Here is a 25,837-nt window from a genome sequence, read left to right as displayed (position 1 = left end):
ACCCGAAAGATGACAGAAGAACCTCACCAATGCCAAACAGAAGCATACTTGACTTCTCTACTTATATCCAAATTTGAGTGCTTTTGCGCATGTGTAAACTGATGTAAGATGGGTATTAGGGGAAGGAATATGTGTGGGAAAGCAGGGTAGGCAGGGTGGAAGATTGGAAAAGGGAAAGGAGGGGAAGAGGCATGATGATGAGGCCTCGCAAAGTCTTCAGCGACATAATCTGGGAATGTTGAACAGTTAAAACCAGAAGTTACTCGAAGTGATCTGGTGGGAAGAGTTCACCTCCTTATGTATGAGCAAGGTCGGGCATTACAGGGTGTTAGTTATGTCACATGATGCATCTCTACAGTAAAGGTAATGTAACTGATATGGTTCAGCTCATGATGTGAAGAAATCATCAGGGTCACAGGAAATATGCTTAGAGTGACTCGGTTCTGAAGCAGGTTCGTTCCTCGGGTGAGGTTTAACAGGGTGGCTCAAAACAGCGAAATTGGGATTGGCAAGCAAACTGGCTTACAAGTAAGAGTGGGTTAAGCCATTTACCAGATTTTGAGCCACGGAATAATACATCACTCTCCCCTTTGAATAATATGTGTTATAAAAGGCATATCTTCATAACAATTTAAAAAGTTTCCATGTGTAGCTATTGGCAAAGCTAAAAAAGTCAAATTATGAGGCATGAGTTTCGCTTATTGTTTTAAAAATGTGCAGCAGACAATCATAAACAATTTTCCTATCTACTGTATTTTACAGCTGAAAAATTTATATCACCTGGCATGGATTAATGAAGTGGCTTTCTAGTGATAGATGTAGGGCTCCCGCGGGTGTTCGCCTAGGACCTGGGGCCTGGAACTGGTCGGTCTTGAGCCGCTCTGCGCTGGCCTGTAGCGACGCTTCTCTCTTCAAGTGAAAGTAATGAAATATGCTCTATCAGAAAAAGTTTAATAAATGCAAAAAGTTATAAGTGTTTTAAAAATGAGACATACATTAGTCAGCTTCGTTAAACATTTTAATTTATTCAATTACATAATTTTCCTTCATCTGAAAAAAGGAATACAAATATTAAAATACATTTCCTATTATAATATTTCAACATTAATTTATAGAGATATTATAAAACATGTAAAGTCTCTCTTAGTAAATTACTCTCCTCTGTTTTTATTTGTATTATTATGTAAATGTAACTAAAATATTATTATTTTTTAATTTTTGAGGTCATATTTTTTGACACAACTATTATATTAAGCAAGTTTAATAATTAAATATTGAATTTCTATTTAAAAAAATTAATATATATATAATTTTATCGCATTAACCAATATACACTATATTTTTAAAATAAAACATAACTAAAATACAAAAATATAACTCTTCCTTGGCTTTTCATCACTTATTAACTTCATTTGTAATGTTGCACTATGGTGTTAATAAAATGTGTAGCGTATGAGAGAATTTTTTATTGTGAAAATACGTCATTTGGGGAAAAAAATTGCTTGGGTAAGTGAAGAGTTCATTTAAATCTTCAACTAAATCCTTGGTTACAGACTCTTCCGTTTTGTCTCGGACTGGCATCAAAGATCATACAACCAGATAATGTAAGTGGTAGATCATACACATAGCGAATAAACAACTGAATCAAAACATTAAATTTATAAGAAATCTTCAATGTTAATAACTTTATCAATGATCTTGGTACACCGGTCGTGTTTTATTATTTTAAAATAAGATATTTAATTCGGTAGTTTCACCGTTTCCGACTTATGTGTAGATAGCTTGGCATGTTTTATATGAATAAGTATTCGGTGAGGAAAATTGTGAAATAGTGAATGATTTCAAATTATATTCAATTATAGATTAAATTCTTGTTGCGGTTGCAAGATTATGCACGGTTGACAAATAATAATATTCGTAAATCCAAACAAGTTTTGAACATGAATTTAAATTAATACCTAATGTTAATTTTAGAGGTATTCATTTCAATATATTGATTAATCATTTATGATAAAATAAAATGAGTCAAAATTACCCTTTCGTATTATTTCTAAGACTATTATTATATTTATTATTTACTGTTTATAAAGTTCAAGTGTTCTTTCTAGTTCTTCAACAAGATTTGACTGTATAATACTTTTTTATAACATAACTAGCTGACCCGGCAAACGTTGTTGTGCCATATAAATTATTTCTAGGGATTTTATAGTGTAGAAAAAAAAACCTAACTTATTGTAAGTGTTTAAGGATGTGGTATATGAGGATGTGGTGAAAGAGGCATGGAGCGCTGTGAACGATGAGGGAATATAAAAATAACAAAAAACCAAAAATTAATATTTTTAATTTATTTTAATGTATTATTTAAAATTATATATATCATTAGTTTATTACGATAGTAACAGTAACAATCAATATCAATATCTTAATGCTATAGCGTGAACAATATTTTTTGTTAGCCCATATTTAGCTAACACAAACAAACTGGATGGCTCGAGAGCATGCCACGTATAATTGTCCGTGCAGTACCCGGCGTTGCCCGGGCTGAACACAGGGTAAAGGGGACCTTTTTCGAAATCAGATGTAGTTAGTAATTGTCTTCTTAATTTGAATGTCAAGAGTGCAAAATAATTTATATCACTTTCAGATCCCGACAGACGTAGTTCTGCCAGTGTATAGTTATTTACCTGTATATATCTAAAAATTTGAGGTCTGTATGTAATCTAGACTATATAAAGCACTATAGAAAAAAGCTTAAAAATAAAAGATTACTAATATTGAAAAGATTCCATTATCTAGCTAATGCTCGGCATGCATTGCAATGCCTCATTCAGTTTTGTTTTGTAATATGTTTGAAGTAGTTACACATATACAAATCATCTATTGATCTCTCTAAATATATATTTATCTCTATCTACATATATATATATCTATTTATCTCTTTATATCTATATATACATATATAACTCCCACTATCTCTATCTCTTCTATATATAAATTTCTATATAGCTCTATATATCTATATATCTCTATATCTAACCCATTTCATTCTCTATACCTCGCTCTATCTCAACGTATCCCTCTGTCGCTCTCTATCTCACTCTATATGTATACTCTATCTCTATCTCTCTTTTAAATTTAAATAAATTGTGTCATGCATGCGCACTTATACAACAAAAACAGACGAAGTGCCGTTATATAATAATAAATAAACAATTTTTTTAAAAACTATTTGTGCTACAACTATTGCAAAATAGTTATACCGTCTCAGAAAACTTCACGGGCATGCGCATAACAGCTCACCAAAATTTCATCGCAATCGGATGAATGGTATAGGAACGCATACGGCACAAACAAACGAAAATTAAAGACATGACAAACGCATCAAACGATGGTGCGTTTAAAATTCAAGGCAACTAACTCTATCTATTGACGAAGTTAAGAAAAAATCTGTTATGAGCGCCTTTATTTTGCTAGCCGCTGCGAGCTCCACTAAGCGGGCTGGTCTCACCAAGGAGAAAAATATTAATTTTCCAGACCTTACTATGTGTATGATCGTGTGGCAGACATAGAGAAATGACACTCACTCACTATTTGTATGTCTCTGACCTATGATTTTTTCTGTTAGAAAAATGAAATTATCACTTTTTCACTCCCTTAGGGATGGAATTTCATATTAATATGTGGTCGGTGTGTTAATCCAGGTAATGAGCTCGCTGTAGGCGGGGAAGGTTGATCAAGTGTTAATTGATCAGCTATCGACCGGGTTTGAAAAATATAAAAATCTATTAAAAATTAGGGGTTGCTGATAGAAGGGTGAAAATATAGGGTTGTATGTAATTTTTAATGCCACATTATAAAAAAATAAAAATTAAAATTTTGTCCAAAAAATTAAAAAAATAAATGTTAGGGGTGGACAACCCTTATCACTTAGGGGTATGAAAAATAGATAGTAGCCGATTCTCAGACCTACTGAATATGCATACAAAATTTCATCAAAATCGGTCAAGCCGTTTCGGAGGAGTATGGCAACGAAAACTGTGACACGAGAATTTTATATATTAGATAATGTCGCATTGGACTATAACGCTTTCTTCGTTCATTTAGTTTTTTATTTGAGTTAATTTACCGGTAATAATCTTTATATATTCAGTATTATCACTAATCTTTAAATTTTAAAATTTGTGCTTGTAAGTTTTTTCATACTTTCAACTATAGTCTTTTTTCTTATTTTTTTCGTTTTTTTTATTTCATGAACGTGTCCATAATCATTATCATTAAGTGTACCAAAAAAAAATTTCAAAAACCTAACCACCTAAACTAATTAAACCTTATTTTTCCTTCTCCTGTAAACTGGATATATTTAGTTTTAAATTGGAGATATTATTTTTAGATTAATAAAATTAATTATGAATCGTTTCATATACACTGAAAACGATCGATCTCTTGAAAGAGATGGTTTCACGATAAATGTGCCTTAAGTTACACTTTTGGTGATAGGGTCCATTAACCAGCATGTGAAAGCGAAGATCACAGTCCTTCGTCAGTGGCTTCAATATAAACGATTTCTTTCCTGAGTTCTACAATGCTGTTTCAAAATCTCTTATGGGGAGGTCCAACGCAATTGTCCATCTAACTCCCATTAGTAAAGCGTCGTTCTCTTAAACCAATATTATGCCAGCACTTATGTTGTATTCTTAATGTAAACTTATATATTTCCATTTAAGTATTTTGTCTAATGTTTAACTATAAGACTTTCCACCAAGCAGACATTAAATATTAATTTATCGTCCACATTGCTTTTACATTGCCATGTTCCTATATTCAGTCATATTTCGCCATGGAATAAAAATTCTAACTAAAAACCTTTTTATTTACATAGGCTTATATCCTACTCGTCAAATATCACAACGGTTCCCATACATAATTTTCAACATCAAAAACATTTTTACCTTTAACATCCTATTCATTATGTGGGACATCTAAAATCTCACCATTTATTGGCGGCGACTTCAATTTTTTTTTCTCTAACTCTCCTATTTCTTGTTGAATGAATGGATAATGACTAAGGCGGTTCGTCATCATCATTGCCACAACATCAACTATTATAATCATTTAGCTCTTCTGTATAGTCATAATGTGATGGATTATTTAATTAATTATTTTTTTACCCTTTAACATCGTGGTCTAACAGACTGCTTGGAAGAGCTTTTTGGGAGAGTTTTAGTCTTTAACTGTGCAAAACAACTTTACGTTTAAAAATCTCAAATGTGATAGCACTTAATATTCTCAAAAAATTATGAAGTACATACCAGTATTAGGAAACTTAGAAAACCTTTCATTTCTCTAAGTTAAGAGTGTGTAAGTAAACTAAGTACCGTACATAGGGTAAAGGTAGGTAAGAGTGCGCAGTCCCTAAGAGCGCGCAGTATAAATATATAGAAGTTGGTAGCACTGGCGAGAGAAGTCGATAGGTGGCTCCTTGAAGCTTGCGTGTGTGTGCTTTACTGCGCTAAGAAAATTTGTAGAATCGGTTTATTTCGTATGTAAGAGGTAAGAATAACATTTGCTTTCTCCTGATGTAAATATGAATAAGAGTTTAATAGCCTTTGTAAGTAATACATCAACGAGGTACCGCGAATCATATTATGGTAATCCTAAGCTTAGAGTCTATTGTTTACGATAACGTGGTAACGGGCGGCCAAAGTGAAGGCTGCTGCTATCTGTTGTACAAACGTTGCACTTGTGTGGGTGCCTCTAAGAGTGCGCAGCAATGCGTTCTCTTAGAGGCCGAATTGTCGACTGCGTACTCTTGGAAGCCGTTTCTGCATGGCAAAATATTACTTTTACAATTCAACTGTTTCTTGTTGCAGAATTTATTTCACTAACGAAAATGACCTCCAAACAGTATACTAGAAAATTGGGTTCGTGCCTTCTGCAAAAGGCAAGGTTTGGCACTACGTACTCCGGAGAAATGTAGTTTAGGGAGAGCCATTGGATTTAACAGGGTTCAGCGCAGGAGATTTTTTTGATAACTTGGCCAGTGTTTGTGCTAAAAATAATTTTCCGGCTCATCGAAAATTCAATATGGACGAGTCTGGTATCCACTGAACCCAATCACATTCCAAAAGTAATTTCTCCTAAAGGGAAAAAGGTAGTTTGTAAAGTTTCTTCAGCTGAAAGAGGTCAAACAGTTACTAACGTGTGCTGCATGAGCTCCACTGGTACGTTTGTTCCTCCAGCCATGATCTTTGCCCGGAAGACGATGAAACCTTAACTGTACACAAATGCACCAAAAGAAACATTGCATATGATTTCTGATACTGGGTAGGTACATGAACACGGAACTTCTTGTAGAGTGGCTGAAACATTTCTATGATTTCGTGAAGCCAACAGAGAAAGATCCAGTGCTACTGATATTGGATAACCACATATCACACTGCAGTATTGAAGCCGTAAATTTCTGCAGAGAACACTTCATAACACTGCTGTCACTACCACCACATGCTAGCCACAGACTGCAGCCACTAGACGTCGGTTTCTTTGGGCCTTTAAAGAAAGCCTTTGCTCAAGAAGCAGAAAAGTGGTTGGTGGTTCATCCAGGGAGGGCAATCACCCAGCATGACATTACAAAAATCTTCACATGTGCTTACACGAGGATAGCAACGATGGAAAAGGCAATAAATGTTTTTTGATCAACAGGTATACATCCTTTCAATCCCGATAACTTCACTGATGAGTACTTTGCACCTGCTGAAGTGACAGACCATCCTCAAGAGCAACTGGACGTCACTGAAGAAGACCCAAACGCACCAGAAAATACAACAATTCTTGAAACTGATGAACCCCACACTCAAATTGATGATCTGGCAGAACACGATTCCGTTGCGGAACTACAGCGAGTTCCCCCTCAATGATAACACCACTACCAAAGTGTGTCATTTCAAGGAAACGAAAAATGGCATGTAAGAAGTCTGAAATAATGTCTTCATCGCCATTTAAAAACTCTCTTCTGGTAAGCAAGATGGCTAAGAAAATTCAAACAAGAAAACAAGTAAAGAAGGCAGTACAGTTCGACAATCCCGCTGTACCATCAACTTCAGCGGTAGGCCTACATGCAGTTGAAGAAGAAATTGAAGACAATGTTTTTTGTCCAGGTTGCGAAGAACGCTATCAAGAACCAATTTTAGAGGATTGGGTACAGTGCGGCAAATGTAAACAGTGGTGGCACGAAGATTGCTCAAGCTATGAAGGGTCTGGACACTTTAAATGTGATGGGTGCTGATGCGTACTCTTGGAGGACACTGTGCGCACTCTTAAGACACCAGTCCTCCAAGAGTTCGCAATTTCAATTTATGCAAAACTTTTGTTTTTCAGTTGCAAAGGATTTCATAGCTGCTTGTCTAATATGTGTTTCGTAAACTTTAAGTAATAGTGTTTCATTTATTATAATCACTTTTTGTGTAATACTTAATACCTTAAATTTACAATTAAAAACAACTTATGTGCGTACTCTTGAGTGCCTTTACCCTACATATTAGGGATTTTTGATTGAGTTCACAATAATATTTTTATTTTTCACTTTAAAATTTGTTTTTTTTTTCTCGCATAATATCAATTTGATTCCAGTACCTAATTTCTCCCTTATTGCAATACTTCTTAGAGGAGGATAAATATATCTTTTCGAAATACCCTCTGCTCGTCTGGAACTGCCAAGTGCTGCCCGCTCCCGTAGTGCTATTCTGTTTGAAACTAAACCCCTCGTGGAAATATGGTTGGGGGAAAGTCCATCCTCTCGTTTTTTTAATGTGAAACGTTACTTGCTGCCCTGCTCAGTGTATTCGAGTTGGAGTGCCTATTTATATACTCATTCCCGCTTCAGACTTAATGGCGAATTTCTAGCGTATTTCTAGTGCTGTGACAGTGGCACTCACAATGACGAATTATATGACTGGGCAATTGTTCGTTAAATTTTGAATGATTGGAAAATTTACTAACTAACAGTATTTTTCAAATATAATTGCTATATGTTTACCTTGTTCACTTATACTATTATACAATAAATTATTTATTACACATATTATTTGAATTAAAATACAACAAATTATACTTATATAAGATAAAGTTAAACCATTATAGTAAATTATGGCTATGTTAAAGGTTACAGAAATTTATAAAAAAAATATAAACACACTGATCACTGACTCACTGTCTGACTCTGTAACACCGTATGAATTATTTTTAAGCACTTATGTGCGTCATTGTTCTTTTTCTAACCTGTTTCGCCTAGCAATGCTGCCGAGTTTGTGGTGCTAGATAATATTTGGAATTTTTTTACACTTTTTGAAGATTGCTTGATTTCTAGGAGAGAGTTAATGGCTTTCATGGTGTCATTGCGTCATATTTTGACTAGAGCGATAAATTCAACATGGTTCAGTGATATAGTAGGAAGTCGTAGCTTATTTTAACACATTTTTGCCGCTGACAAGTCTCATTGTTAAATATAGTACTTTTTTGCATCAAAAGGCCTATAATTAAGCAAACAGAAAAATTTAACTTCCATGCTTACTTCTTATTGTTATTTAAGCCATTTTTCTGCATATTATCATTTTTCAACATAAGCGTTAAGCGCTTTACAACTACCTAGTTACTAATAAGTTTATGATGTTTAATGTTTCCAACAAATCATTTTAATTCTATGCTTTGGTAATTTACGAATATACCAAAAATACAATACCACTAGAAGTTAATATTTTATTTTGGGAAATATATTATTTTAAATCTTATATCACAAAAAGTGACATTTTATACTAACTTTTATCTCATTATTGAAAAGTGCTTTATATCAATGAACGTTCACACTGACAGCTGTGTGAATATATATATATATATATATATATATATATATATATATATATATATATATAGAGGAAAGTGCCCAAAAGTGGACCCCCATTTTGTTTTTTAATAAAAACACAAAGTAAACTGTAAAAAAATATGTTTTTAAAGCATGAAATATTTACTTTGTTAAGTTGTTAAGCATTTACATTTGTAATTTTGGAAAATATAATTAAAAATTGCTTTAAAAAAATTATTTACCAAACCCTTACACTTTGACGATCTTAAAAATAGTTGCCTAAATCGGACCCCTTGTAAAAACTACCAAAATAACACAGAGTAAAATAACAAATAAGGTATTAAATCAAAGAAAACATAATATCTATTGTTTCAAAATATACATAATATAAACAGTTACTGATTAAGTTTCAAATAAACCTACAGAATGCCAAGATACAGAAGTTATAAACAGAATTACATGATTTAGCGACAAAAGTCGCAAATATAAACGTCCTGTTCAGCCCCTGCACAATCCTAATGGGCCCACAGTAAGCACATAACACACATGACCCAAAGTTCCCCTTTAGAATCCTCCGTAAATTTCCTGTCACAAAACGTACACGAAGTATCATCATCTTTTGATGGGGAGACTCCCGGAAGAAAGTCCAATTCGGATCTTCCAGATGACATGCTGTTTTCATCTTTGGTGCTTGATTCTTTCACATTTCTCTCAAAATTCAAATGCCTTGTCACGAGCACTTTTCCTTTTCTTGATGGCTCTGTTCCTGAACCACGTCCCCGGCCACGATTCCTTTTGCGTCCTTGACCATGATTTCGTTCTTGCTGTTCTGCTTCCTTGGCTTCTTTAGATTTTTTAGCTTCCACTAATAATTGGGTTTTGTAAGGAGTGGATGTAATGACCGTAGAACTGCAGGCCTTTCGTCCTCTGTTCGAGGTCCTCTTTTTAATTTTTGGGATGGGAGTGATGTCAAATGGGCTTGTCTTAGAAGATGTGGAACTCTGAGGATCCTCAGTTGTAGCTGATGGCCGCGGAATACCATGACCTGCCAAAGACGTTGATGGTTGACTTGGTTCAAACTCTACAATAACTCATGGTTCCTCTGTGTTACGTTCTTCTCTGATCTCTCGATAGCTCTGATTTTCTGCAGTTTGTTTCTTCAACACAGATTCGTAGAAACTTGAATCTCGTTTTTTGTTTGCCTCTTCAATGTATTCAGCATCAGAGAACAGCTTCTTGTTCAAGGAGTATATGCCTGATATTTTAAATCCATTGATTTCTATTTGAGCAGTTTGGCATCTAATATAGGCTTTGCCAAACAATTCCACTACATCAAAAGGACTGATGGCGCGCTCATTGTGCCTTAACCACTGCCTGATTTCCTCACTGTAATAAGCTTTGAGAGGACCCATGAAACTTATATCCAGCGGTTGTAGTTTGTGCGAGGAGTGAGGTGGCAGCGACAGAATGGTAACATTATTCGCTTTTGCCAAGTCGATCAGATCAATATTCTGTGTGTGGCTAAAGTGGCCATCCAAGAGCAACAGCACAGGTTTTTCATTCGTAGATGGGCAAACTCGATGAAGTGTCGAAACCACTGAGTGAAGGAGTTGGTTTGGATCCACCCTGAAGGGTGCGCTGCAAAGATTGTTCCTGGTGGAGCACCCTTTTTCAACTGTTCACTCATATTTTTCCTCGGAAAAATTACTAAAGGTGGTACAAATGAGACACTAGCATTTATACAAGCAACAATTGTTATAAGTGCCCCACATTCTCCTGATGTCAAGGTAGCAACCTGTTTTTTACCCTTAAGGCCAATTACTTTTGCTACTTTACTTTGTACCACTGTAATTCCACTCTCATCAACATTGTAAATTCTGTCAGGAGAAAATTTATCTTTCTCATAAATATCTTCCAGAACATTATAGAATTTTCTGTATTTTCTTTGCTGAACCCGAGAGCCTGGCTGTAGGATGTTCCAGTAGGCTTCCTTTCAGACTGTTTGGTTTTGTGGCGTTTAAGAAAAAGTTTTACCCACTTTTTCCCAGCAATTCCGTCTTTGAAAGGATGTTCAATGTCATTTCTCTCTGCCAATTGTACAGCAATTCTTCGCAAGTCATTACGAGTAAGTCCAAAAAAAGAAGCTTCCATAGCAAGACAATAATGAACAAGCTCATGTTCAAGATCTTCACCCAAAACTGTAGGTCTGCCTCTTTTTGTCATTGCTGCTTCCTCAGGAGTACCGTACTTCATGTTGGACAACCTCATTAGTGTGGTTTTCGGAACATTAAACTGTTTACTGGCCTTCTTCCAACCCATCTTTTTTTTCCGAACTGCATCAATAGCTTTAGTCATTTTAGATGGACTCCACTTTCTTTGATCAATTTTCCCCTTTTTCCTTTTGGAATCTGCAACAGAATTCCAAAAGTATAAGAGTATAAACAAATAGAAGCCGATATAAGACATGAATATGTAAGGGGTCCGGTTAAGGGAACAAGGGGTCCGGTTTAGGCAACTGAAGGGGGTCCGGTTTGCGCGACTGTAGCTAACAATTTGCTAACCCAATAAATTTTTAATCAAGCATCTAAATGAAACGGGTTCGATACAAACATTTACAGTACACCTTACCATTAAAAAATATATAAAGGTCCAAAGGCTTACCTGCCAATATCTTGGAGAAATGATTAATTATGTAGCACACTGCAAAAACTTTTTACACTGCCACAACACACAATGGCGGGTGGACACGCTACAAGTGAAGCGAGCGAGGTGTACGCTCCGCTACCGCGTGGCAGAAGCCTGGACTACTGTTTGCACTCGGTACCGCTAGAGTTCAGGAGAATGCAGAGCCAGGAGACCGGGGGTCCTCTTTAGGGGGGGTAGTCCGGTTTTGGGCACTTTCCTCTATATATATATATAATTGCTGATACCCGCCCGCCTCGCTGGGCATGCAATAAAATTTTATTGTTTAACCTACACGCGTAGACGAAAAATATAAACAAAATGATTAATTTCAAAAAGATAATGAATATAAATTTTGAATTACAGAAAAGTAAGTGATTGTAATTACCGGTGTTAGTGAGTATTAAATATATGATAAAAGTAATTTATTATTTATAATCATTTCAATCAATGGGTCAGTTTGTAAATCTGTCATTACACAGATTTCCGCATCACCCATGAGGTACTGTGTAGTGAGATGCGTTCCCATTATTTTACATGGCGAGTCCCCAGTAGGCCTAAACCATGTAAAAAATTACTAACATGCAAATAAAAATATATTATGAAAACTTTTTATTTAAAAAAAATAATTTTAAACCGATAGAGTTATATTTTTTTTTAGTAAATTACATTATGATTATATTTATTTTTTATGTATGGCAATTTTTATAAATATCAACGAAAGTTTTATTTTTATCACATTCATTTATTTCATTCAATTATTACATTTAAGAACATTTTATTATCACACGTATGAGTACTTATAATAATTTTTAAAAATATAGAAAATCCATCAATCAGCAAGATGAACAACAGGAGGATATATCTTATGAATGTGGAAACCAAACATACGCCAGACTGCTTCAGAACTGCTTATGTATCGTCCTGCTTCATACCTAGAAACCTCATCTAAATTTTCAATGGTAAACACTGTCTGATCAGAACCCCTATTTACGTACTTTCAGATGTATTTGATAGATTTAACTGAATTACAATACTCAACATTGATATGAGCTTTGAAAGTACGTGACAAAACAGGATTAAATGGTACCACCCATCGATTATCAATATCATTTCCATTAATTTTTATTGTTATTCCACCGTCTTCCGGAGACCACCTTCGATACTAAGCATATCCATCTTCACCTGTTTAAGTTTCTTTTAAGTAAGGCCTTGTGTATCGTTTCGTGCAAACACCAGCCACCATGCAAGGTGAATTGAAGTTGACGACTCCACATGGGCAATGAATCATCGTTGATTTAATAATTTCATGATCGGGGTCAGGTAATTCAGCCCTTATAACTTCGTCAATAGAGTCAGGTCTTATTTTTTCTTCCAACCAGAGAAGAATATGAACATGTGGAAGTCCACGCTTCTGCCATTCAACAGTATACATGTTACACCTTACATTGCCAAAGATACATCCTTTTATTAGAAGATTCATCATTTGCTTAACTTTCAAACAAAATACCTTCGCAATGATATCGTGTTGATCATTAGATTTTTGTCCTTGTCTCAAAATATCTTCAATTTATGACCATTTGGGATTGCAAGTGAATGTAATGAATAAATCTGGATGTCCGAAATGACGTACGTACGTCATAGCGTCTTCAGTTCGTTCATGCATGTAGCGGGGTCCACCAGTGAACGAAGACGACAATACAACTATTCTACCAAGTTCTGAAAACTGTCCATCTCTTTTTGCCATAGCGCCTCTTAGGTGGATATATTCCTCACTCCTAAGTTTTTTTCATTATTACGAATCCAATTTAGCCTTCCAGTTTCGATCTTAGTATACATAACAACTAAAAACTGATCAAAGAGATTACAAAAGAGTACTAAATGGCATATTTCACTAACACGCTCCATTAACCTATAATTGTAGAACTCAGAAGCAGAGACAGTCTTCTTGAGAGGAGCCCTAGTCTTTGCGTCACGTTTAAGTATGTTTATGTGATAACCATCTTCTCCACGGAAAAACATCAAAGGGTACTGGAGAGCATCGTATGCACGATGTGTTTCACTAATCCGTATTAATTTTTGTCTATGCTGTAAAGAATTATACCTCTTTTTTCGAAAGCCTGACCGACAATAACAAATACTACTTCATTAGTTTGAGGAACATTGAAACGACCCTTGTGTTGACCTTGCGGTTTTCTATCTGCATTAATAACAACCTTGAACTCTTTTTGGTTTTCAGGAACAGAATCGATAGCGGACTTGAAATCCAAAATATATTTATTATGTTTATGAAGAGACTTCTGTATTTGGCTATCTAATTCTGGTTTAACACCGGGAGAAATTCCACAACGGATTTCATTTTCACGTTTATCATCCCCAAGAAAGTACAACTGAAGAAACGAAGTCTGTTGATGAGGTTCAGCCATAAGGCTACTTATTCTGTGGTAGACTTGCCCCTGAATTTTAAATGTTGGCATAAAATTTCCTTCCTTCACTTCTTTTGCTCCGAATGATGTCATCTGAAAACATCCATTACACTTTCGAATCATGTAAAGGAAATGTTCTGAAAGCTGGTCTTGATGGATAAGGAGACTGTACAAGGGTTCATGGTAGGGCTCAATTGTAGGAAGCTGGACTTAACCACCACTGCAGCACATGCCTTGAGGTTCATACATACATTTTAAAGCACGACAATAAATACAGGGTAATCGTTTTCCTATGTTTACACTTTTATCATTCCCACTATCGATATTCGTTTTATATTGAAAGCCAGACAAAGTCTTAGATTGCCAAGGTGCTAGTTTAATTTGTGACCATTTTTGGTTGTATTTAACTACAGCTGACTGATTAACATGTGTGTTTTGAGATACGTATTTTTTACAGCTTCTCTATTTACTTCAGGATGACTTTAAGTATATTTTGAAGCCGCTACTCTTTTTACTGCAGGATGACTTTTAGTTTATTTCGCAGCAGCTTCTCTATTAACTTCAGGATGACTTTGAGAATATTTTGAAGCAGCTTGTTTCAATTGTTTATTCCTAATTGAATTTGTAAATCTTTCCTTCTTTTTTCCCTCTATTTGGTTGAAAAGGTATTACATTATCACTTATAGATTCACTTGAACCTGATAAATTAATATTAGATATTAATTGAGGCTGTAAAACTTCCACTAACACATCTTAGTTATTCTGAGACAATATTTATGACACATTTTCTTTAATTTTTTGCACATTATTATCACTACTTACATGAACATTACCACCATACATTGTTTCTCCAACATCAAACAAAGCATCGAAATTACCGTTTTTAAAATTTCCCGGTAATCTTAGTCTTTTTATACCCTGTGTCACTTCTCCAATGGAAGCCACGAGGCTGCCACCTTAATACACTTGAAATTGATAAGGAAATAATTCTGCAGCTGCCATAATTTCGCAAATGGACCCATACGTGTTATGCTTAGACATTTCTGTACAGTAAATACTTTCAGTATCATAAGGGGCGCCAGATGGCATTTGGGTGGCGCATTGAAACCATGTCCAATTATTTCATACATGCTTAACAATTTCGTTTCTAATTTCGTCAGCCTTTGATACGTTGCCGTACATCAGTAGGGACAGAGTAGAAAATAAACACGCTCCGTCACCTATAATCTCGACAATTCGGAAAGGGATATATTGCCTACCTATTAAAATATATTCTACGTTCATTATTTTAATCCAAACAAATAAATATCAATATCAATTGAAAAAAGTGTCATTAAAACTCACCAAAACAACGGGAGTAAATTGAAAATATAAAAGCGCCGCTTGTGAGTACGCCACTGCCGAGCCCGTTGCCATGGAGACGAATGAAGCACCAACAATGCTACAACCGTTGCCATGATGATTTTCTACCAAAAAACTGGAATTATGATATTTAACGTCCCCCAAAACTCCCCTTGGGATCGGATTTCCGCAGATTCCGTTCGTAATGAGCGTCTACATCTCAAAATGAGTAACTATGCTAAATTTCAAGTCAATCGTGATGAGTGAGTCAGTGAGTGGTATTTCGCTTATATATATGTATAGATATAAATTTATATATATATATATATATATATGCTTGAATAACTGTAAATATTTACTAGTAAGGAAAGTTATATCCAGATATATAATAAAAGCATTAAAAAAATTAATTTATATAACTTCATAACCCTATTCAGAAATATCGAAAGTACCTTTCGTTAGAAGTAAACGTTTAATACTGAAACAACTCTTTTGATTTACTGTTTTTAAAATTCCTGATAGCTGACTTTAGTGTATATTGTATAGTGTGCAGTTTTTCAAAAATTTATAAAGATTTTTATGTTACATTCTGAGCAATTGTTCTAAGAAAATGCTGCAATTAACCTTTTATAAAGAATGTTATTATTTATTACTTTGAATTGTTTATAACCTTAAAAAAATAAAATATTTTTCTGCAATAAATTATATATATTTTGACTTCAAAATTGAAATAAAAATTACTATTAATATTAATGTTAGATACTTAAAATCTGTATAATATTGTTAATTAATGAAATATTCTCCAAAGAAGTTTATGTGTGTATTTAAAAACATATTTTAACTATTCATATCATTACAGACTGTATATAGGTTACTACCTTAATTAAATATTTGTAAATCTCAGAGAAAATTTTATAAGTTGAACAGTTTAGTTTTGTTCAAATAGTTTACATCTTAACACAAAATCCTTTTAACATTGTGATATGTTGTAAACATTTAATAAATGTATTCTCTGTCATAAGACAATCTTATAAAAACACTCACAAAGTCTTAAAACAAATATTTATAAAGCAAATGAATTACTTTTTTTTTAAATTATTACAAGATATAAATTCTTAACTATTTTCCCTTGTGCCTTCAATTAGAGAACATTTGAGAAAAAAACATAATTATGCTGAAAGAAAGCTGTTCTTTGCTTTCTAAATAATAAAAAAATAATTTTTTTAAATAAGAAATGGTCCATTAGTCTCTTTAATTAAATAAAGATGCGTAAAGCTACATTCACTTCGTTAATTAATTTTTTTGTTAAATTTTTTTTATGTTTAAGGAGATGCAGATGCAGCTAATGAACCAATACTTACCACCGAAGATCTTGGGAAACTTCTTGGAAAACCAGTTTCTCAAGCTTCTAGAAGAAATCTCACCGCAGCTGGAGAAAATTATGGGAGTGTCATGCTTGCAGTGGACGTGGTTCTAGAGACAGGAGAACACGAAGCACTAGTGGCAAAAATGTTCCCGAAAAACGAGTTCGCGCGGAAAATGTTCCAGTCGCCACTGTCCATGCGCAAGGAGATAGACATGTACCTGTCGGTGGGCCCGGAGCTGGAGAGGATCCAGGCGGAGGCGTCGGTGCCCGCGGCACAGAGGCTGCGTGTCCTGTGCGGGTGTCCTGGCGCGCGGCTGTCCCTGGAGGACCACCAGGCCGAGGACCAGCTGGCGGACCAGGACTCCGTGCTGCTGCTGGAGAACCTGGCCGTGCAGGGCTACCGCACCGGGGACCGCGTGGCAGGTCTGGACCTGCGCCACGCAGAGTGCGCGCTGCAGCACCTGGCCCGCTTCCACGCCACGGCGGTGGCCATCCGGGTCAAGAAGCCCTCCGTCTTCCAGACCAAGGTTCTCAGAGCGTTGAAGCCTTTCAAGGTCATTGCGCGGACGAGAGAGGACGAGGAACAGAGCAAGCGCACGTTCCTCCGCAAGTTACGAAAAATACCAATTTGTGAAAAGCACATAGATTCTCTGGAGCAGTTGTTCAAAAAAAGCATGGAGGAAAGATACAGCGATTATTTCCCAGTACCCAAAGAGCCCTTTGCAACTATCTTGCACAATGATTTCTGGACAAATAACATGATGTTTAAATATGGCGAAGACGGAAAGGAACCGACTGACTTCAAATTAGTTGACTTCCAGACTTGTCGCTATGGATCTCCTGTGCCTGATATAATTCTGTTTTTGTTTACTAGTACGCAAACAGGTATTGTAGAAGAAAAACTTGACCATCTGTTAAAATTTTATCATGATTGCTTTCTGAAATGGCTTGAAATTTTAGGTTGCGATACGAAAGAATTCTCGTTTAACAGATTTGTAGCGGAAATTAATGAATATGCACCTGAGACACTTGATTTCATCTTGTTTATGTTGCGACCAATCACACTCACTAAAGAAGAAGCTAAACAATTTACTAAGGGTCCGAATTTTGATGCACTTGAATTCAATGAAAACTACACAAAAAGAGTTTCGAATGTAATAGATATTTTTGTACAGAAAGGATGGATACATTAAATAAAATAAAAAATGTTACAGGCATCTTAACACGTATGCAGAAATATTTTATTGAATAATATAAAACTTAATAATGTGTAAAATATTATTAATAATTGTTTATAAATAAATAATAAAATCTTGTTTATTTTGTAATAATGGCATAAAAATGAATACACGTAAGTTTTAAACGAATTTGTAGTGAATAGATGTATTTCAAAAAATCATTTTTTTTTATTTATATGGATTTTAAAATTTTTTCAATATTATCAATTAATATATTTTGAATGTTTTGCCTACAAACAAATTATTTAGTAATTTTCAATAATCAAATATCTTCAAAATTATTTAAATATAAATATATATAACTTTTAATCTGCAATGTTCTGGCTAGTAACATAAACAAATGCTTTTTAAAGAAAGTATTTGGACCCTAAAGCTAAGTGATGATATACAGATGTTTATAAACAGTTTATATGTTCAAGAGAAGTCTTTTAAAATATACTGCAAATAATATTACATGATTTAATTAATTTCTAACAAATTTTTATGAATAGTCAAATCACGTGTGTGTAGAAATATCTCGACTTTCTAGGTAAAGTCACGTCGCAATTGTAGTGTGTACCGAAGTTTCACTGTGCATTACAGTTGGCAGCTTAAGACTGAGAGTTAGTGGAGCATGGAACACCTAGATGGTTCTTTGTGCAAAACACACGCAAGATACACCTGACTCTGCTCCTCATACTTCATTATCAAGACGTTTCTTAGCATCTCGTCCTCACCCTCGTTCATTTAGGGTTCCTTGGACCAAGTTCACTCGCTCCTTGACTCCCTCTCTCTACATGGTAAATTGAAGACCTCTTTCTCTGTCTCACTTCCTCTCCCATTCAGTTCTTAGGTGACCCAATATTGTGTTGGCTGTGAGTTGTGGATGTGGTGGTGCAATTGAAAAAGAACGCAGGAATCTCGGGAAAAAAAATTTAGTTGTTTGGCAGTGGTAAATTTAAGAATGGAAAGAATTAGGGAAGACTTAAGTGGTAGGTATGACAGGTATGGTTTAATCGGTAAGAAGGGAAGAAAAAATAATAAAAACATAATTCTTAGCCATAAAAGCAATATATCATCCATGTAATCGGGTCAGATTGGACCAAGAAAAAAAAAAAAAAAAACAAATGTGAATGATTGAAGAAAAGGTAATAAAGATAACAAAGCCGAACTTAAAAAAAAAAATATGGACTGAACAGCGGAGACAACAAATTATTTATAACAGAAAGTAATGTCAAAATCAAAGAAATGGCTCGTTAAGCAGCAGGTGAGGCTTCGACGAGATGTTTTTTTTTTGCTCAGGAGTGAAGAGCGAGTTAACTTCTCTCCGTAGTCAGCACCTCTCCTACTCATTATATCTATTGTTTAGAAAGAATATTACGTGCATGTGTGTGCATGCGTGTGTTGAAATGGTTTTGCGTGTGAATACTTGTCTAGAAAAGAAAATGAACCACAGAAAGATACAGATGAAAATTGTTATTGGTACTGCAGTTTAGGACAAACACATACCATATACTGAATCATAATATTTATTTTTTCCACAACTACCTCACATTTAAAGTTTTAAATCCCAATACTTGATTTTTTCTCAGAAAGGAAGCATATTTTTTTTTTTCTTCATGTGTGCCTATAATTAACTACCATCTACCCAACACATTATTATTAGCAAATAAATTTACATTTTCTATACAAAATACAATACTTGCCACACTACAAATTTAATTTTCCAAGTCATTTATTAACGAAATGATACTTACAAAAATATATTGCCGTTCCTTTTGATTTAAAAATACTATTTCAACAAAACGATTAAACAAAAAAATTTTAAACATTTAATTATCTAAGCCAGTATTCGCACTGATTTGGGAATACCATGAAAATTCAAGACAAGAGGCAGATACAAGCAGATACCACTTGGTACTGCCTAAACACCTTCCTAAGAATAGAACTTGCCAACACTAGTCCTAGAAGTCTGATGGTCAGACCGCTAACAGAACTCGCCTCACCACACGCGCTCCCTAGAAGCACACAACTCGTCTCCCACGTGACACGCCTCATAGCCGAAAGTTTGTCTGAATACCTCAGCCAAAATAAGAACCATTTATCTTTTTCTAGCGAAAAACAGCTATTTAGAACTTGCTGTCCCTTCAAAGCGGTGCTAGGATTGGTTAATTTAGTCTCTTGGCATAGTTTAGTATCCAACCGCCTAAAAATACGATGAAATTGCTTATAAACTCCCCATAATGGCCCGTGAGAGTCCGTTTATTCTATAATCATGCACCGAAATGGGAGAACATATGCAGTTAGGCGTGTTAATTAAACTTTGAGACGCATTTTGTTAAGGACATGACACTCCAATATTAGGACAGTCTACACACTAGCACAGGTCATTCATTTTTAGTTGTTTTTCATTTACAAAAGATTATATAAACTGCTTTTGTTATTTTGCCAATTACATGTGTATGATTGTTTAAGCGTATCAAAAAATACAAAAGGTTTTTATAGAAATTATTCAGTAAGGATCAATTACTCGTTTTTATATGTTATTACAAACACCACACAAAATAAAGCGGATTAGCCTCTTGGACTTGCCAAGTAATATTTTATTGATATGACCCACTGGAACTCAAGATATAAAAAATTTTATTATTTAAATGAAAGTTTCACTACTGCTAAATCCTGGACACATCACACTGAAAGATATGTTTGATTTAACAATATATTACTTGGTATATCGCCAAGTAAATACTATTTTTGATTCAAACAAATATTTTTGGTAGCAAGGATTATTTTTTTAATCTTAAACAATCATTTTTATTGTATATACAACAAATATAACTACTTTAAATTTTGTACATCCGGAAATTCGACTGGGCCTTAAGTTATCGTGGCAACGTGTTATATAAGTTATTTTGGAAATTGGACAACCACTCGTATTATATATAGGCCTATTTATATATCTTCCTGTATTCCATCAATTTTGCAGTGAATGCTGACAAAATAGCGATACCAAGCTCACTTCAATCGCAGAAACTCGACTGCGACCAACAATCATGGAATACTGCTGTTGACTGCACTTGACGCTATAGCTGAGGCCCAACGCACATAAACGGTAGTGGCACATACCTCGGGAATGTCCAGCTACTGTAATCATCCACCTATCTTAACGAATTCAAAAAAATATATATTTAAAAACAAAAATATATATAAACACACATATATATATAACATGAAACAGACAATGACAGTTCAATACTATAGAATAAAAACAAAAATTCATAATTATTATTGTGACGAAATTGTTGGACCACAGGCCAAAATCAAGCAATATAAATTGCAAAAAAAAAAATCCTCAGCCATAAATAAATATAGGTTTTAAAAAACCTTTTTTTAGTAGAAATTGAATATAAACCAAAAATATATTATCAATCGCAATCAAAGCAATCAAATTGCATTTGATTGTAAATCGCAATCAAAGCAAAGCCTTAATTTCTACAATTAATTCAATATTAGGGCACCACTATTTTTTTAATTCCTTTTTTAAACATCTTGCGCATTCAAGCCTAGAGGATCATGTTGATTTATGTAGAAATTTACTCAGGCATCTAATGATGCCATAACCGCTCTAAATTACGTTCTGAATAGAAAGACTCAAGCCATATTCTCTTCTTCAACCCTCAAACCATAGGTAAAGAAAAGAGAGACGACTGCTGCTGTTGTCTTAAATCCCTTGGAAGTGCTATTAATCGCAGGGACCCTATAACTTAGACAAACATTTATAGGAGGACAACAGTCATCGAAATTGTCATAAGTGTGGGTGAAGTCTTCTCCAGTGCATAAAGAATCTTTTGTGAGATTTCTTTAGCAAAATCATTATTTACAGCAGCTTCAATATAACATTTCCTGTAGGACAATTAGTGACTAAAGCAGAAGAAAGAAGTTAAAATTGAAATTCCAAATGGAGTTCAAAATTTAGGGGTAACATTGAGGAGGCAGATACCTGGAAAAGTACCATGTGTAAGTGACCTGAAAGTTAAGAGAACATAAGGTATTTCATATGCTATTGATGGTCATTACCATGGCCCATAAATTGTCACCTTGAAAAATAATGATGTTGGTTACTCACACCTGGAAAGTTTTAACCCATATTATCCAGATATTTTCTAACAGGTTTGTCTGCAGTTCATTGTTCTTAACTTCTTTAGGTTAAAATATACGGGTGAAGGCAAGTCCTTTCCTTTTAATTCGACCATTATAATGCTTTAATACCCTTTTATTATCTTTAATTTACAATAGGATGTATAAGATATAATGTGTGACATATTTAGTGAACTCAAAATGAAAACCCAAATAAGGAGAAGATAGCCATAAACATTAAGTTACCGATCACGTTAAAGAAGATTATCATTGTCTGATTACCGCAAATGTTGATAAGGTGAATGAAATACAGGTTTTTTGTAAGTATAATTGAAGTCGTAGGCCTACAATCTGAGTCGTAAAGTCCCCAAGAAAAAAGCCTTCTATAAAATGTTGTTTTAGAGTTATCGATAATACCTTATTCTTCTAAGAAGTATGTATTAGTGTAAGAATGTTACATGTTTCAAAAGTCACTCATTCAAAAAATATATATATAGCAAAGAAACGTGTTTCTTACCAAACGTCCCTTTTTCAGTATCCTGTTCGTTTCAATAGGCTCCTATTCCAGTTTGTTCCAAAATGGACCTTATCCTTTGATTACATGGTAAATATTGTCAGTGTTTGTTCAGAAAGAGATCTAAAAACTTATAACATTGTGATACAATACAAAGTATTATTTAAATGTTAGAAATGATGTGGTTAGTATTGCAATCTGAAATACCAAACAAATTACTTTTTATTAAACATTGTAATGTGTACAAGAACATATCATTGTTTAATAATAATAATATGTTTGTACTCATAAAAGCATTAAACATAAAGGCAGTTAGTATATTTTGGATTTTTAATTTTAAAACTTTAAGCTTTAAAGAAACATTGCAATGAAGAAAATTATTTCTTTATTGTTTCAACAACCAGGAAGAGGAATCAAACGAACTAGAAATCCGAGTAATTGGGAAAATGAAAAGCAGAATTTGCCGTAAGAGTGGTGGTCAATTATGCAAACCCTTCATATGAGTTTTAATTTACATCGTGTTATCTATAATAAGCAAAATAACACCAAGTTGTTCATTAAACATAAGGCAATGATGATATGGCAATTTAAAAGAGTAGCCGAGCCCTGGAGCTGGTGCCGGTCTGCCATCACTGATTGTGATGTCACGGCAGCCATCTTGGATTGTGATATCATTGCGGTCATCGTGCTCTGTGACGTCACAGTGACCATATTCGGTGACATTGAAAATAACCTTTGACCTTGAATCCAGAGGCCTTTTTTAATCCCGCCATCTTGGATTCCACCATTTTGGATTGTATCGCTTTCTGATAGTTCTTCTCTCCATATTGTATTCTTCCATTTTTGGTTATGACCCTACCAGTTTCCATTTTCGTTATGGCTGCCATGTTTTAAATCCATAATTATCAGAAAATTTTGGGAAAAAATATTAAAATTTAAAAAAAAAATACATAAAAATTGTATAAAAATATCACTATTCCAAAATTTTGTTTGCTGGCAAATTAAATTATGTCATCAACGTTGCAATTTTTGTTAAAGCAAATACCTTGATAATCCGTAATTATTATGCTATAAAATAGGAAAATATGATTAAATATATAATATAATTATTTAAATACAATTTTTAAAATGTTTTAACTAAAAAATAACTGTCTTACATTATAAACCTCGGAGTCCTCGGTTCGACGCCGGCGAGGATGAAATAAAAATAGCGACTGATCATTCCACCACTGAGGCCACCGACAGACTGACCTGCCACCACTAATACCAATGTATATTTAATGGTAGGAATATTATTTCACTTTCACCACCTGGTTTTCGTCTGCTAGAGGCCGCCATTTTTGATTATCACATCATAGTTGCAATCTCGTATTCGTCTGCTGGAAACCATCTTCATCGATTATGACATCATAATCGCCATCTTGTTTTTGTCTCCTTAAGGCCGCCATCTTTGAATAAGTCATCATTGTCGCCTTCATGCTTTCATCTGCTGGAGGCAGCTCTTTTTTTTCAGTACTTGCTACCAGGAGCTCTAATGTCATGTTGTCTGCCAAAGTGCACTGCCGCCAGATTAGTTTATTTTTACCCGCAAGAATGCAATATTATATAATTTTCCCGCGATCTTGTTGGTTGATTTGACCGTCATCATAGAAATTCGTAAGTATTTAGCTAGAAAATCGAGAAAAAAAATTGTTAATTAATTACTCCTCAGTAAACAGATTAATTCGATTTGTTCATGTCCTTGGTTCGCTAATTGATCGATTCAAAAATTTAAATTTACATAAAAAATTATAATTATAAAAAAATTAAAGGAAAGTCCTAAAAGAGGCTTAAATTAGTCTACTACCAGCCTCCAGTAAGCCAATGATGACACATTGACCGCCATCTTAAAATTTATTTCTTTAGGGATGAATTACAAATCCACTCATTAAAAATTGATAAATAACATTTTTATAGTTCTCGATTCGATCCTTTCTTGAAGTAAAAAATATCATTTCAGGTAAAAAAATATCCTAAAAAAGTAGCTTTAATTTCTAGTTTACAGGCCGCCACCAAGCTGCTATCATCCATCTTTGCTGACATTATGAAAATCTGTAAAAAATTACCTAGAAATTCAGAAAAAATCTTAATATCATCAAATATTCGCCTATTAATGTAATGATTTATTCTATTTATTGTCGTACTTAGTATGATCCTTGCTTGATTATATAATTTATAGGTTTACAATATTTATTTTAATTTAACACTGTATTAACATGTCTAGAAAGAAAACAACAAATTAACAAACACAAAGATTATAAAAAATTAAATTACAATTATTCCTCGATTTTTATAGTCTTCTTAGAAGGCAAAGAGAATCCTGTACATGTGTTTTCCGGGAAGTTCTATTTGATAGTTGAATAACCAGACATGTTCAGTCAACAACAAGGTTTATCCAGTTAGATGACCAGACACGACCAGTCGCTTGGTGAGGCAACATGGCAGTTGGTGGCCAGTCTCATTCATTTAGGGGTAAGGTTCATATAGTCAGTAGCCAAGATGCCTTATTTTCGATACTTAGCATACATTTAAAAATAGTTAAAGTAAAATGTCAAACGTATAGACCAGACGTCTCCGAAAAAAGAGATAAATCATTACCTAAATACAGACTTGATGATGCACAATCAACAAAAAGCACGAACTTTCTCGAAATAATCCAAATCTTCATAACAGCTTAAACTGTAACAAAGCTCCAACAGCTCAAAATGTTCAAACTGCTCCAAGTACTACAATGCTTGAATTTCAACAGTTCTCCAAATGCTACGACGCTAAAATTTCTTCAAGTGCACCAATAGCGGCAATTATCATGGCTCTAAATGATCCAAAGCTCTAAAGCTCCAACTGCCCAATGTACTCCAAAGCTCCAAATGCTCCAAATGCTTAAAGTACATTCGTATACAATTTATTTCACTTTCATTTAGATCGGTCTTACGCCGATTGCTGGATGACATTATTATTTTTGTTTATTTTGTAAGTCATTGATGATGATTATTTCGGCATTAAGTTAGAAGTGGTAGTACGAGAACTCAGTCGTAGTTATAAATCAGCGTACAAGGAATAAAAAATCACTATTGGAAACCAAATATAATTCATTATTCAATTTTATACACATAAAAATAAAACAAGTCAATATTGTATGTAGGTAGCTTCCTTAAGTTCTTCGCGTGTGGTGGCTACTTCGTTATTATGCGAATAACTTTCTACCCTAAGCGAGGGCTGCAGAAGTCTCAGACGATTCGCCAATATTTCCCAAGTCGTTTA

General features: G+C 34.3%; 1 protein-coding gene across 1 annotated transcript in view; it reads left to right on the top strand.

Annotated features, from left to right (window-relative positions):
• The window catches only part of LOC134532340 (uncharacterized), a 32,469-nt gene extending 14,571 nt beyond the window's left edge, over positions 1-17,898 (top strand). Inside the window, exon 3 of the mRNA XM_063368765.1 lies at positions 16,631-17,898. Within this exon, the coding sequence (XP_063224835.1) occupies positions 16,631-17,862 (1,232 nt within the window). The 3' untranslated portion in view covers positions 17,863-17,898. The remainder of the gene's footprint in view (positions 1-16,630) is intronic.
• Positions 17,899-25,837: the final 7,939 nt, after the last annotated feature.

This window comes from Bacillus rossius, chromosome 5 (assembly GCF_032445375.1).
Source record: "Bacillus rossius redtenbacheri isolate Brsri chromosome 5, Brsri_v3, whole genome shotgun sequence".
Classification (NCBI taxonomy): Eukaryota; Metazoa; Arthropoda; class Insecta; order Phasmatodea; family Bacillidae; genus Bacillus; species Bacillus rossius.
Note: the sequence above shows the minus strand (reverse complement) of the source record. Positions and strands in the feature narration are given on the sequence as shown.